Source organism: Aedes aegypti, chromosome 2 (assembly GCF_002204515.2).
Source record: "Aedes aegypti strain LVP_AGWG chromosome 2, AaegL5.0 Primary Assembly, whole genome shotgun sequence".
In the NCBI taxonomy this organism is placed as follows: Eukaryota; Metazoa; Arthropoda; class Insecta; order Diptera; family Culicidae; genus Aedes; species Aedes aegypti.
Genome location: NC_035108.1, coordinates 160,198,420 through 160,213,643, shown reverse-complemented (window position 1 = coordinate 160,213,643; position 15,224 = coordinate 160,198,420). Strand labels below are relative to the sequence as shown.

The window sequence follows — 15,224 nt, the reverse complement described above, 5'->3', positions numbered from 1 at the left end:
AGAAATCGATAAGAACATTTTGCCGATTGAATCTTGATTTTTTGCTGTGAATTTTCAAGAAATTCTGGTGGTGAATGCGGCCAAGACAAAGTACATGCTAGCTGGTGGGGCCGAGCGCGACAGGGCTCGCCTAGGTAGCAGTGTTACGATAGACGGGGATACGTTCGAGGTGGTCGACGAGTTCGTCTACCTTGGATCCTTGCTGACGGCTGACAATAACGTTAGCCGTGAAATACGGAGGCGCATCATCAGTGGAAGTCGGGCCTACTATGGCCTCCAGAAGAAGCTGCGGTCAAAAAAGATTCACGCCCGCACCAAATGTACCATGTACAAAATGCTCATAAGGCCGGTAGTCCTCTACGGGCATGAAACGTGGACGATGCTCGAGGAGGACCTGCAAGCACTTGGAGTCTTCGAACGTCGGGTGCTTAGGACGATCTTCGGCGGTGTGCAGGAGAACGGTGCGTGGCGGCGAAGGATGAACCACGAGCTCGCCCAACTCTACGGCGAACCCAGTATCCAGAAGGTGGTCAAAGCTGGAAGGATACGATGGGCAGGGCATGTTGCAAGAATGCCGGACAGCAACCCTGCAAAGATGGTGTTCGCTTCGGATCCGGTTGGTACAAGAAGGCGTGGAGCGCAGCGAGCTAGGTGGGCGGATCAAGTGCGTATCGATTTGGCGAGCGTGGGGCAGAACCGAGGATGGAGAGATGCGGCCACGAACCGAGTATTGTGGCGTGAAATTGTTGATTCAATGTTATCTGTGTAGATGTTAACTAAATAAATAAAATAATGTTCGTAGAAATCCGGTTTTCTGTATCTAGCGTTTTCAATTCTAAAATCTCATCAAAGTATGTAGTCTTTGAAAATGACTTCAGAGCTTAAAAACGCGTTGTCTAGTTTGTGGGGTTTTTCTGTATATCTTTGGGACTTACAAAAACACTCGGACATGGGGCACACACATATCTCAATGTGACATGAAATTTGTGATGATTATCAGCACAAAACAGATTTTTCTGTATGTTCGAAAATTACACACAAAAGTGTTGGTCCAGAAGCGCCCGATTATTGTACTAACCTTCCTAGCAGTAATTCCTGTTTTGCTGCATACAAGGCGTAATATTTTGAAGAATTTCTCTATGATTTTCTAGAGGGGATGAAAGTGTTCTTAGAACACTAGGATTAATCCAATCATTTATACCTAAAGCAATCGCTGATGACATTTTTGCAATATTTATTAATGTACACATAAAAGATGCTTTCGATTTTTGTAGTTTGATAATTTTGATAAGTTCTGTTTTTATTGAAAGTTCTATTTAGTATTGTCATTATAATCCAGAAACATATAATATTTTTGTGAGGGTATCAAAATTTCTTATATGTGTGGATATTTAAAATATTGGTGGTAGTGGTGGCTTATGGTTATAGTGGTCAATATCTTTTACAAAAATTCATCCCTATGACGCAAATGCAAAAAATTAGGCGACTTTAGCAAAAAGACGCACATAGTTACTAACAGAGCAATTGCTGATAGAGCAGCTGAAAAGTTGAACAATGAAAACTGGCTTTTCAAATCCAAACAAAATTTTCGTATTCCGTTTTTTTTTTCGTGTTCAACCATTATTATCGAAATGTGTTACCGGGTAATGATCTCTCTTCCAGCAGCCTTCCACTCTCTATCATGTCGGTGTGTTTCTAACCAAACGCTTTTCAAGGAGCAATGAATCATTTTACTCCACCGTCAACGACTTAGGGGAGGAATGGGGAGTAGAACGAAACTCGTCCTCCCCCCAATCAAGATTCTCCGAATGCACGCTTTCTTCAGTTTGCTTTGGATTCACCCACCTCCGCCCTTAAAGCTAACCAACGTGCGAAAATCCAGGACACCGCATAGCAATTGAGCTTACAAACACTATCGGTTCGGTACCTACAGCCAGCGAAATGAGAATGTCACTAACCTGTTTTTCTACTGCTATGTTAAAACTATTTGGCAAATATTTTTGATGTTCACTCCGAAATGAGCAAATGTGTTAGATAGGTTTACAAGAAACCATAGGGCAGTGAACTTCCACCTGGCGCAGTTTCTGTCAGGACATGGTTACTATAGGCAGTACCTGCGTGCCCCAATTGTGCTGGTGTGGAGGAAACAGTGGAGCATGTCGTGTTCGATTGCCCACGATTCATTGTTGTGAGAGATCGCATGCATGTTACATGCGGAAGGGACACGTCGCCGGACATTGCAAAGTAACTTAGAGCATGTGCAATTCAACGAGAACTACTCAAGTACAGAAAAACAGGGTGGTGCTATTTTGATTTCGCTAAGTGTATTCGTCGGAAGAAGAGAGTAAGAAATTGAACCACACAACTGGGACGGTAATACAAGCGAGGGGCAATAAATCAAATTGAAGTGGAAAATTGATACTACCACTAGCGGCGTTCTGAATCAGGTGCGTGTGGGAAACCACTGTGCTTGGCCTGGTTGGCCGGGACTATTCTCAATTCTAGCCGGAAATGCGAGGTTAGGAATTTTGTTCTTCCGATTGCCGTCATGGGCTCCTCCTATACATTGTTGCCATTTGGCTTTCCTGTTGTAAAATTCATGACTGGATATGTGCGTTTGTTTTACATGAAGCCTTTTATTTGTTTTCGGGGAGAAGGTTTATTACTTGAAAGGCCATAAATAAAAGGGGTTGTTTGTTACCGTCTTTCGACGGCTTTATTCGAATCCGAAGCCAAATAACATTGCGGAGAAGGGCTGTATTGGAGAATGATTTAATGGGGCCGGTTATTTTACACTCAATTTCGCTGCAACGGGAGTAATATACAGCAGATTGACAGTAGATAAAAATATATCTGATGCGGGGCAGTTAATAACAGCTTTATGTTTCTTGATGAAAAATAGAGTGGTTTATTGTTTTCGTATTGATTGTAGAGGGGTAAATATGTTCAAGATGTGATTCAAGAATATCAATGTTAAATTATAACAACAAGATCATAGATTATTTTAAACTGTCCGAATAGACACATATTGAAAACCATTACGAGCTTAAGGTTTGTATGGAAAACATCGTTCAAATATATGGGAAGAACACTAACATTACATTGAAATAAAGATATTTTTATTTGTGTATGCTATGCTATGTCTAACTGTGGAGTTATGGTATGACATGCAAATCACGTGACTTTGATTATTGAATATTGATAACATATTTTCACTTAGTGTAAAGTATCTTAAGATAAAACCTTTTTTAAAATCTTTATGTTTCATTTATGTAAATATCATAATTTAGAACTGAAATTTCTATTCATGGATTGTAGCCGAAATACGCGAATCCGTCAAAAGATAAGCAATGAATGAGGAATTAAAAGGGTACAAGATACTCAAATCCATTTTTTAAACTCTTCCAAAGAGATTCTACTAAGAGGGTTCGAGATTCGCATATTGATTTCACTTGCCCCATGGAAAACATTTTATAATGAATGATTCGTTCCTGTCAGAACCATGACAAGTGGCGCATAAGCGATTAAATATAATCAAGGAACTGGGAATGTTCACCGCCACCTCATGCGTCAGACTTATATCGCTTATCCCGCCGATTCTCATAAATCATTCCCGGAACTTACCACAAACTCAAACACAAACGTCAGCGTTTCCCTCGTGTGTACGATATCGTGCAGTGTCACAATGTTCGAATGTTTCAGTTCTTTCAGCAGGGACGCCTCCCGGATCGCCGTGAATGGCGCACCTTCCTCTTCCTGTAACCTGATTTCCTTCAACGCCACCACTTGATTCGTTAAACTGCAAATGGAGAAAAAGAAGAAAAACAAAACATCAGATGAGTTATCGCACCAGGAGCATCAGAAAGGATAAAGTTTTTCGAGAGAGAGAAAAATCGGCAACTTGTTTGCATCACTGTCGCGTGATCACGTTCCATTCAGCTTTTAGCCGAAACAAACAATAACGACGAAGAGCGAAAGTTTAATTCGATTAAAGCTCCTGAAGGGACGTGGCCAATGATAGGCACTGCATGGAAGACAAATTGGAGCTTTTCCCCCTAATAAACAACTGCCTTCGATGAGTACGTCTAGCACGTGGGGCGTGATGAATTTTCCCCACGCGATCATCGTCAACAGTCGTTTTTCTGAGGCGACCTAAACGGTTGAATTGGCTTCCGAAAAACATAGAGCATTTCCAGCTGAAAACGCAAATCACAGAGACGCTATCTTTTCCGAATTGAATGAAACTATTCACATGTATGAATGGCTATCCAATATAACATTTTCCATCAACATCTTTTTCTTCTTCTTGGCAATACGTCCTCACTGGGACAGAGCCTGCTTCTCAACTTAGTGTTCAATGAGTTTATTTCTTTAAAAAGCATAACTTTTGACCGCTTGACCGATTTTCAATTTTCTTAGACGAAATGAAAGCTAAAATTTCACAAAAATTGTTTTAACATGAAAAATCAAAAATTTTCATTTTTTCGTGTTTTGAAGGCCTCGGGACCAAAGGGGCTATTGCTGTTCTCATTTTTTCTTGAAAGTTCAGAAAATTTTACGTTTACTGTCAAATTTTCAAGGATGTATGTTTTTTTAGTTTTTGATATATATATTTTTTAATAAAATATCAGTAATTTTTTATCGACACACACTGGAGGTCTCAACGCATTAGATTTTTTATTTAAAAAAAAATCATAACTTTTGAACAGCTCAACCGATTTTCAATCTTTTTTTATGGAATAAAAAATAACACTGAATACAATTTTTTTACTTGAAAATATATTAAAATTTCTAGTTTTTTAGGAAATTTGTGCCAATAAAAAATAACTGATTCATTATTTTCAAAAAAAAAAAAAAAAAAAAAAAATATATATATATATATATATATATATATATATATATATATATATATATATATATATATATATATATCTCAAAAACTAAAAAACATACATCTTTGAAAAATTGACAGTAAACGTAAAGTTTTCTGAGCTTACAAGAAAAAATGAGAACAGCAATAATCCCTTTTGTCCCGAGGCCTTCAAAACAGGAAAAACGGATTTTTTTTTTCATGTAAAAAACAATTTTTCGTGAAATTTTATATATTTTTAAAAAGTCAAGATCTTTAGCTTTCATTTCGTCTAAGAAAATTGAAAATCGATCAGACGGTTAAAAAGTTATATTTTTTTAAACAAAAATTTTGCTAAATTGCGGTTTTTCTGGTCACCCTATTTCGGAAATGGTCACCCTAATCAAAAAATCCAAAAACACGTGTATCCTTATTTCGGATAAGGAAAAAAAGCAAATTTTCACGGAATTCGGTGACCCACTAGATCGGTTTTTCATGGAATGGCTGAGTTAGATTATATATAGAACTTTTTGCCTCAAAACAAAACCTTCATTTCCTTTTCTCTTGAGGAAACTGAAAAGCTTAGACCTAAACAGCTTGGCCATATAGCCTAAGATGATCAAATGCATAAAAAAGGTTGATATTGTGAATTGTTGAAATATTTGAGTCGAAGATTACAAGCAAAATTTCCTTTCAATTTAGTTATACAGTGATACAGTGAAATCCCGGAAAATAATTTTGAATGTGACGAAAATTGATCAGTTTACAAAAACTTCGAAAGCTTCAATCCCAGGCCCGTCCATAGGTTGATAACTTTATAAATTCATCTTTCCCTACCTTCGCGTTTTATCATGATTCTGATCAAACATCTTTCAACGCATACTAGAGAGGAAATCGTGGTCGCCGTGTACTGGGACATTATTCGGGGTTTTTCCGAAGTCAACCGGCTGATGCTGGAGTAGTATCAGCATACTTTCTCCATGGAAGAACCTATAGTGTTACTTTACGAATCAATATTAACTATAAGGACTAAGTTTCATGAATTTGAATTTTCCAATATGGCTGCCAAAGAAAATGACGGATTACTTAGTCTTAAGGAACATAGGAACAAGTTGAAACGGCATGGGTAAGATCAAATAGCAATGTGCCATAGTAAAACTTTATTATATTCTCGCCTTACCCATTCAATCTAGCAAATTAGCAAAATATCAACGTGCTGAATACAAGCTGTTGTAGAATCATTCGTCAGGTAATCTAGCGATAAAAACCTTGTTTGTTTTTATTACCCATGTTTATCAAAACTACATTCTTCAATAGAGATCTACCGAATTGAAAATAAATTTGGCATAGATTCTGGTTTTGATATTATTTTTTCAACAATTTGTTATTTCAACCTTTTTTGCAATTTATAGAAATATATTGAAATATTTTTAAGCACTTGACCATTCTAGGCTGTATGGCTTAACTTAGGGCTAGACTTTAATAAGGTCCTAAAGCCTTGTCTCAATTTTAACAACAATCGCTTAAGTTTGGGTCAAAAACACATGTTTATCAAATTTTTAAATTATATTCGTGGATTTAAGTAAAAAACTTTGTTTTACGGTTTTTAAGATTTTGTCACACTCCTTTGGTTTAAACTCAAATTTTGGGTATATCTAGTTTTCCGTGTCTCTTCCGAAATTTCAGACAGTTAGTGATAAAACTAAACCCCTGTGGCATTTTTGTCGACAAAGCGAACGTCAAACATGATCAAAAGTGTCAAGGTTCATATTTGGAACCATTTTTAAAATTAAAGTTTCAATATGTTATAACCATTATTTGAGCTGGAAAAAATGCTAGAAGTAGTTGAGAGAACATGCTCTTTCCTATTATTAAATAGAAACAAGAATTCATTAAAAATTTTAGAACCCAATTTTCTTAACAAAAGTTATAAGAAAATCGTAGGGTATGAATTTGAGAAAACATGGTTTTATTTATAATCTAACTAGGATTCACTATAATTTTTGACTCAGTGCTTTTTTCTAATACTCGTCATTGTTTACTGGAACTTCTTTGAAGACTTTATTATCTTTGGAACGCCAAATTTTCATCTAGTCCGGTCTGTCTAAACACCGATCAAATGTCTTGTTTTTAAATTATAAAATTTCAAATAATAACAATCATATTTATATGGGCTCCTTTCAAAACATAGACAAGGAAATTTAAGATAATTCGGATGGGAAATGTCATCGGATAGCTACTAACACATGCAAAAAGTTTAATTTAAGGTAATCCAGGGCAAGTTGAAACGCATGGGGCAAGACGAAATTCAAGATAATGAACATGATATCAATAAATATAAGAGAGTTTCTCTTTCCTTAAGGCTTGCATCATTTGTTGACTTAATGTTTCTGTAGGTCGGTTCATTCAAATATTACGTAACGCAAAATTTTCTAATTTTAGACCCTCTCCCTCCCCCACGTAACAGCTTCTGTATGGAAAATTTTTAATTTTTGTATGGACCGTAACACTATGTTAACCCCCTTGTTGCGTTACGTAATATTTGAACGATCCCTTACTAGACAGTCCTCGCACTGGTGGCTTTTTACGGCCGTTTTTCTATAAATCATTGCAAAACATTTTTTGACATGAAGGTTAGGAGCTATTTATCTAAGTACCATTGATAAACAGCTCGGGTTTGTTAAAAAAATGATCGAAATACATAGTTTTGCTTAGAATTTAAGCTCCCTCACATCTATTGTAAACCTATTGTTCCTAAAATAGCACTACTAAGAGATTTATTTTTGATTGAACACAATATTTGATGAATTGAGAACTTTTTTACATCAATCGAAAGCTTTTGATCCGTACTTTAAAGGAAAAATATAAGAGCTTTCTAAAAATATGATTTTGGCTAGTATATTGCCTACGCCGTGAAGCTAATGCTACTATAGGAACATAAATTGGAAATATTGCTACTATAGGCACATGTGTTCATATAGCGGCACAAGCGATAATAAATACAAAAATATTAGTTTTCGTTGTTTTCATATTTTTTCCACAAAACCATAAGATTTTTATTATGATGATGTAAAAATAATGTCACGAATATTTGTTCTTAGCTATTAGGGCTATTGGTACATCGACCCTCATATTTCTCATTGTTTTAAAATTTAATTCTGAAATATTTCCATTTTATCCCAGTTTTTTTCTACTTGCCCCGGTCTACCTAACAATGAAAATATTCAGTCTGAAAATGTATTTTTCATTTGCGTTTTGAGCTGGAAATGCACTATACATCTGCTCGATACGACGTACGATGATGATGATGGAGACGCATGGTTATTTATGTGCATTAAAGGTGTGGTGGGGGGTCGATAGATTCTACCCCATTACCCCGAATGCCATTTCCCCGAATGCCATCACCCCGAATTCCATTACCCCGAATGTACCATTACCCCGAACTCCATCACCCCGAATGCTTTTTCCCCGAATTTACAATTATCTTGACATGATGATATTGATGACATTTCCCCATGATATTGAAATTCGGGGTAATGTCATTCGGGGTGATGGATCGTTCGGGGTTTTGAAATACGGGGTGATGGCGTTCGGGTTAATGGCATTCGGGGTAATGGGATTCGGGGTAATGGGGTAGAATCGGGTCGATATGTTCGAGGTGGAGCAGCAGGTTTATGCCCATAATAACCGTTGGGCGACGGCGAGCTGTTTGCTTTTGTTTGTTTAGGGATTCTGTTTGTTTTTCTTATATTATTTTCGTGACAATTGACGAAGAAAGCGGATGAAAAAAAGGATGGCAACTCGAAATAGAATTATAACGGAACTCGTCTTTCTAAGGAAACGATAATCGACTATTCTATTTGAATATCAAATAGAATTCAATTTATATGAAACATTCAGGTCATTCTATACAAGGTTACCGCGTAAAACTTTTACTAAAATATTCAATTACTTTATATGTGTAGAACGACAAATTTGCATGCCAGTCGGACCATCTCTCGGCATACAGCTTCTTCTTTGCATTAACGTCCTCACTGGGACAGAGCCTGCTTCTCAGCTTAGTGTTCAATAAGCACTTCCACAATTTTTAACTGAGGGCTTTCTTTGCCTAAGTTGCCATTTTCGCATTCGTATATCGTGAGAAGTCAAGGAAATTTCCATTACGACAGGATCCTGGACCGACCAGGAATCGAACCCAGACACCTTCAACATGGCTTTGCTTTGTAGCCGAGGACTCTAACCACTCGGCAAAGGAAGGCCCCGCATAGTGCAGGTAAATATAACATTTCCACCAGTTTATGATGATGATAAACATATGTGAAAGTTTAGCTAGGAAAGTCTGTGAACACTTGGCGTGAAATTAGTTATTTCCATGATCTACAATAAAATAAGAGGAAATGAGAGCACTTCACATCACAATTAATTTCTATTCTACTACACAAAAACATCGAATCTTTATGAAAAAATGTTTTCCGAATACAAAGTGAAGAAGAGGTCATGATTGCGTAGAAAACACAGCAATTAACAGTGTGAAAGCAAAACAAATTAGTTCGACTCATCTTTTTTACCATTTCCAGGAAAATGGGTTCAAAAAGAGATTTCGCTCAAAATGTACAAATTGATGTCACGACCCTAAAAAAATAAATAAAAATATCCGTTATTGAAGCTGAGCTAACAATCACTAATGGCCAGCAGCCACGAGCAACTCAATATATCTTCTTGTGAGACGACGAAGACGGAGAACAACATCTTCTGCTCGGGTTGCGAACGATAATGATGATGGGAAAATCAACAACAGGCGACAAAATTGAAGGGATAGATTGCCTCATTTATCAGAAGCTTCACTCGCGTCGAGGAACAGACTCAATAGCTGGCGTCTTAATTATACCATACGGTTGGGAAACCCCATTGTAACTAAAGAGCATCAGTATTTCGATGCTCTATGATTAGTGGCCCTTTTTTCTACAAGTTTTACAGCTAGGGTGATTGATTTTACTTTGAACTATTCGTTGATTGAATAATACACAAAAAGTTCATCTTAAAGTGATACGGGAAAATCCGAAGAACTGAATAATTATATCTTTGAGACGGCTGGGCTTAACGGATATAGAAATATTACAATACAATCTCATTACAAGACCTTTGGGGAATAAATTTTGATTAGTTATGTTATGCTATACCTTCCAAGAAAATATCTTAAATTCTTGTTTTATTTCTGTTATAATCAAGACGTTAAGAGATTTATAAGGCAAATTATCAGGAGCGATGTGGAATTAAAAGAAGTTTTAATGTCATCAAGATATAATGTATCAATTTTTTATCATAACGTTTATACATAAATATCGTTCTGTAACTCCAAACAGTTCTAATGAGTTTTAAATTGTTGCAAAACAGTTGGTTTATAATAACAAAAGTATGGCTTTATCGTTTGACTATAAAAAGTTTTGAAGATCGCTAAGAGCGGCATTACAAAATATTATCTCTTAGCAACGTTCAATGTATTCTGTTTCTATTACAGCATTCTCGCAACTGTTATAAAACATCTATAAATCCATAAGAAAACTAAAAGGCTGTTGAATTGTTACTAGCGATTTGATCATGCCAAACCACATTTTTTTAACAATTTTTTCATGATGCTGAAAATAAAACCATGATATTTCGAGATAACCGTTGATGTTTCTGACAAACTAAGATTGTATTAGTTAATCTAATTTCAGCCATCGTCTTAAGATTTTGAAAGGTCACAGAAACCTGGTGCATACTGATAATCAGGACTTGCTTTTGCATAACTTTAGCCACATTTTCTTTCTCTCCATCATTACCGACAAAAATCATCACTTTCGCACCGATAATGGCGACGAAATTCTGCAAGCGTCCGACTAGTTTCATGGTTGAGTTCTGACGGTGGTATATTTTTCGCCAAGCTCGTTCACCAACGATGTCAAAGGACTGAACGCTTTTCTCGCACTAACTTTACCAGGGGAAAAAAACATAAACCTTCGCGCGAGATAGCGCAGGATCAAACGGCATCGTTTTGATATGGAAATTCACCGAAGAAACTTTCCCATTACTCCCTGAATGTCAATCCCTTTTTTCTTCTGAGGCTAAAACTTTCTTGTCGAGATTGAACTTTGCTGCCGTTTTTGAAGCATGCTACAAGGTTAATTTGCACACCCAATCGAAAATTTTAGAGAAGGTTTGTAGGCCAAAATTTTGGTAATGATTTGTCTGATGAAAATTCTCTCTTCAATTAAAAGTGTATTTTAACTTTCTATCTTTTTTTTTCCTCTCGATCTTTTGTTTTTTTTTTTGACTTCCTGTTGACGTTTTGTGTTTCAGCTAATCGTCATATTAATTTTGTTTTGAATCAACTACTTCTAATACATTTCTACTTATGTCTCACCTTCTATATAGTTCATACCAGCTTTATGAATCAGAAACATAATTCATTACGATTGTCGTATTTTCCTCTGATTAAGTAGGAATGACGTCACAAATTTAGAGAGTTCCACATTTCAGCCACCTTCCTTCGGAAAGTGAGCACATAACCTTCCAAGTTATGGGTGACCGCTTTCAAATGACGTCGTCCAAGAAGATTGCTACTTCCAATTTTCCCAGGCATCAAAAAGAAGAAAACAAATGACAAGTAAAAGAGGCACTTCCGGAATATGGGATTTCAATTTGACATTTCTTTATCATAAAAAAAAGATCCCCGGCTTCCAAAACCTATTTGCAGACACATTACGAAACGTGCATGTGCCGGGCAGAAGAAATAAAAGTACTTCTGAAGGCGCTTCCGGGATTGTATCATTCAGTTTCAAATTGAATTGATATCGATTTCGGTTTCGTTTGGTTTTGCCGTTGTTTATGATGCTCGATGGTCCTTCTGTGTAAGCTTTAGATTTTCACCAACATCTGACGTTCGACATTGGTAGCATACAGTAGGATGCCCTATGACCTACTTTCGCTGTGTTCGTATTTCTTTTTCTGAAACCATTTCAATTTTTCTTTGTATTTTATGCTCCGTACTCGAGTTGTTCGGTGTTCTACTCTTCGTTTTCTTCTCTTCACCATACCTGCCGAATGACAATTTCCGAAACAATATACCACTGCCAATTGAAAGAGTATACCACCGACAAGTAGACGTAACAATTAGATTATCGAGATCAATAAAATACTAGACTCATGGATGCTAAATACATGATTTGCAGAGATTCTTCTCACGCTAAAGATGTCTGCCATGTGAAGGAAGATACCAAAAAGTTTGTATGCACAAATTGCGGGGGCAACAATTAGTCTAACTTTTGGGATTGCCCTTCGCGCAAACAAATTGCTGACGCTCAAAATTTTAAATCAACAGAAAATTTAGCTAATTCTAGTAACACATCCTCCTCGGGTTATGATTTTTAACTGATTGATTAATTGAATCAAATTATCGATGTAATATTCAAAACCACCAGTAAAGCAGTCTAAATTGGTGTAAAATTTACTATTAAAATTGTTATTGGATTACATTTATCCAATGGATCCAATTTTATTTTTTTGAATCGAAATGCTCGTTTTTTGAATGGTAACGAGGACGAGCTGTTTATTTTTCTAAAAGCTAATAACATAGCAGTCGTTACTGAAACTTATTTGAAATCTGGAAAAAATAGATCCAAACTGTTTGGTTTATCGTAATGATCGCTTTGGTGCATATGGGGGAGTTGCAATCATCATTCAACTTGTTTCGTCATTTGAAACCAAGGTTTTTGAAACTTTGGGAGTTTCTTTCGAACCACAGCTTGGTAAATATACTCCCATTGTTGTCTTTTTGCCTTTTCAATGCACTGACCAGCAAGTTAATTTGCTTCAAAATAACTTGCAGAAATTGACTCGCAATAAGTCAATTTTTTTGTCATTGGTGACTTTAATGCCAAACATCGCTTATGGAATAATTTGCAAAGCAATTTCAATAGCAGAATTTTATTTGATGAGTGCTCTTCAGGATATTTCTTAACTCAATACCCTGATAGCCCTACATGTCTTCTAGAAACCCATCTACGATTGACTTGGTCTTGACCGACTCTAGTCATCTTTGTAGCCAATTAGTAACTCATGCTGATTTTGATTCTGATCATGTCCCTGTTACATTTCAAATATCCCATGAAGCGATTCTCAATCCTATCAGCTCCACTTTCAATTATTTTCGAGCCAACTGGAATTTATATGAAACATATATTGACTCTAATCTTGATGATAACATTATTTTACAAACAAAACTTGATATTGACAATGCTCTTGAAACTTTAACAAATTCCATTGTTTAAGCCAGGAGCATTGCAATTCCCAAAAGTGAAGTAAAATTTGAATCCGTGATTATAGACGATGATCTTAAACTCTTGAACTGCCTTAAAAACGTGAGGAGAAGGCAATTTCAACGCACTCGCGATCCTGCTATGAAAATTATATTACAGGATTTGCATAAAGAAATCAAGAAACGTTTTGCACAATTAAGAAACAAAAGTTTTGAAAATAAGATTTCTCAATTGGACCCTGGCTCTAAGCCCTTTTGGAAATTATCTAAAATTTTGAAAAAACCTCAGAAGTCGGCATTGAAAGAGGAAAACAAATTATTGCAAACTAATTGCGGAAAAGCTCAAAAACTTGCTATGCAGTTTGAAAGCGCGCACAATTTTGATTTAGGACTTTCTAGTCCAATTGACAATCAGGACTTCGAAAATATTCTCAATCAAGAGAACGTTTTTGAAAATGCAACTTCCAGAAAGTAGCTTATCATTTTTAGTTGATATATTTAACAAATGTTTTCAATTAGCATATATTCCTGACAAATGGAAAAATGCTAAGGATGTTCCAATTTTAAAACCAGACAAAAATCCTGCAGAAGCTTCTAGCTATCGTCCAATCAGTTTGCTTTCCTCCATCAGTAAACTTTTTGAAAAGGTTATTTTGAACAGAATGATGGCCCACATCAACGAAAATTCAATTTTTGCCAATGAACAGTTCGGATTCCGCCATGGACATACGACCACTCATCAACTTTTACGTGTAACAAATTTGATCCGTTCCAACAAATCTGAAGGCTATTCTACTGGTCTTACTCTTCTAGACATAGAAAAAGCATTCGACAGTGTTTGGCATGAAAGTGTGATCGTAAAATTAAAAAACTTTAATTTTCCAACATACATTGTTAGAATAATTCAAAGTTATCTGTCAAATCGTACACTTCAGGTTAATTATAAGAACTACAGATCTGAAAGACTTCCTGTAAGAGCTGGTGTCCTCAAGACAGCATTTTGGGACCAGTATTATACAATATTTTCACATCTGACTTACCTGAGTTACCTCAGGGATGTCAAAAATTCTTGTTTGCGTATGACACAGGCCTCTCCGCCAAAGGACGAAGCCTGCGAGTCATCTGTAGTAGATTGCAAAAAAGTTTGGATATTTTTTCTTCATACCTGCAAAAATGGAAGATTTCTCCTAATGCTTCCAAAACTCAACTAATAATATTCCCACAAAAACCAATATCTCTTTATTTGAATCCTTCAAGTAGACATGTTGTCACGTTGAGAGTGGTTGCAATAAATTGATCAGATGAAGTTAAGTATCTAGGGCTCATGCTAGATAAGAATTTAACTTTCAAAAATCACATTGAGGGCATACAAGCCAAATGTAACAAATATATAAAATGTCTGTATCTATTTATTAACAGACAATCGAAACTTTGTCTTAAGAACAAGCTTTTGATCTTCAAACAATTTTTCAGGCCTACCATGTAGTATGCTGTACCAATATGGACTAGCTGTTGTAATGCCAGAAAAAAAACCTCTGCAGAGGATTCAGAAAAAAAAAAATGAAAACGATTCTGAAGCTTCTTCCCTGGTATAGTACTAGTGAGTTACACAGAATATCCAATGTTGAAACTTTGGAGCAAATGTCAAATAAAATAAATAATAATGTTATACAAAAATAGTTACAATCTTCTAATGTCACGTCATCAAATTAGGATGATAATGTTGTCTAACACAGAAAACCTATATATAAAAAATGAATGTAAGGTTTGGAATGATACTAATAAAAAATTGAAAAAATTAAAAAAATTCTGAAGCTTCTTCCCTGGTATAGTACTACAGTTAACTCTCCCTTACTCGATATTCCGTATCTCGATATCGAGTTATAGAACCATAGTAAAAGTTGGTTTCCATGGCTAACTCGATGGTCCCTAGGATCGCAGTTGCACTGGTTTTGTGTTCTGTAACTCGATACCTCCCTAACTCGATAGTCCCTTCAATATCGAGTAAGGGAGAGATGACTGTAATTAATTACATAGACTATCCAATGTTGAAACATTGGAACAAATGTGCAATAAAAT

At 36.0% G+C, this 15,224-nt stretch overlaps 1 protein-coding gene across 3 annotated transcripts in view; it reads right to left on the bottom strand.

Moving 5' to 3' along the window:
* Positions 1-15,224, bottom strand: part of LOC5565863 (cyclin-dependent kinase 14) — a 496,797-nt gene that overhangs the window by 11,793 nt on the left and 469,780 nt on the right. For all 3 annotated transcript variants that reach the window (XM_021842957.1, XM_021842958.1, XM_021842959.1), the window contains one exon: positions 3,625-3,799. In XM_021842957.1, coding sequence (XP_021698649.1) covers positions 3,625-3,799 — 175 coding nt within the window. The remainder of the gene's footprint in view (positions 1-3,624; positions 3,800-15,224) is intronic.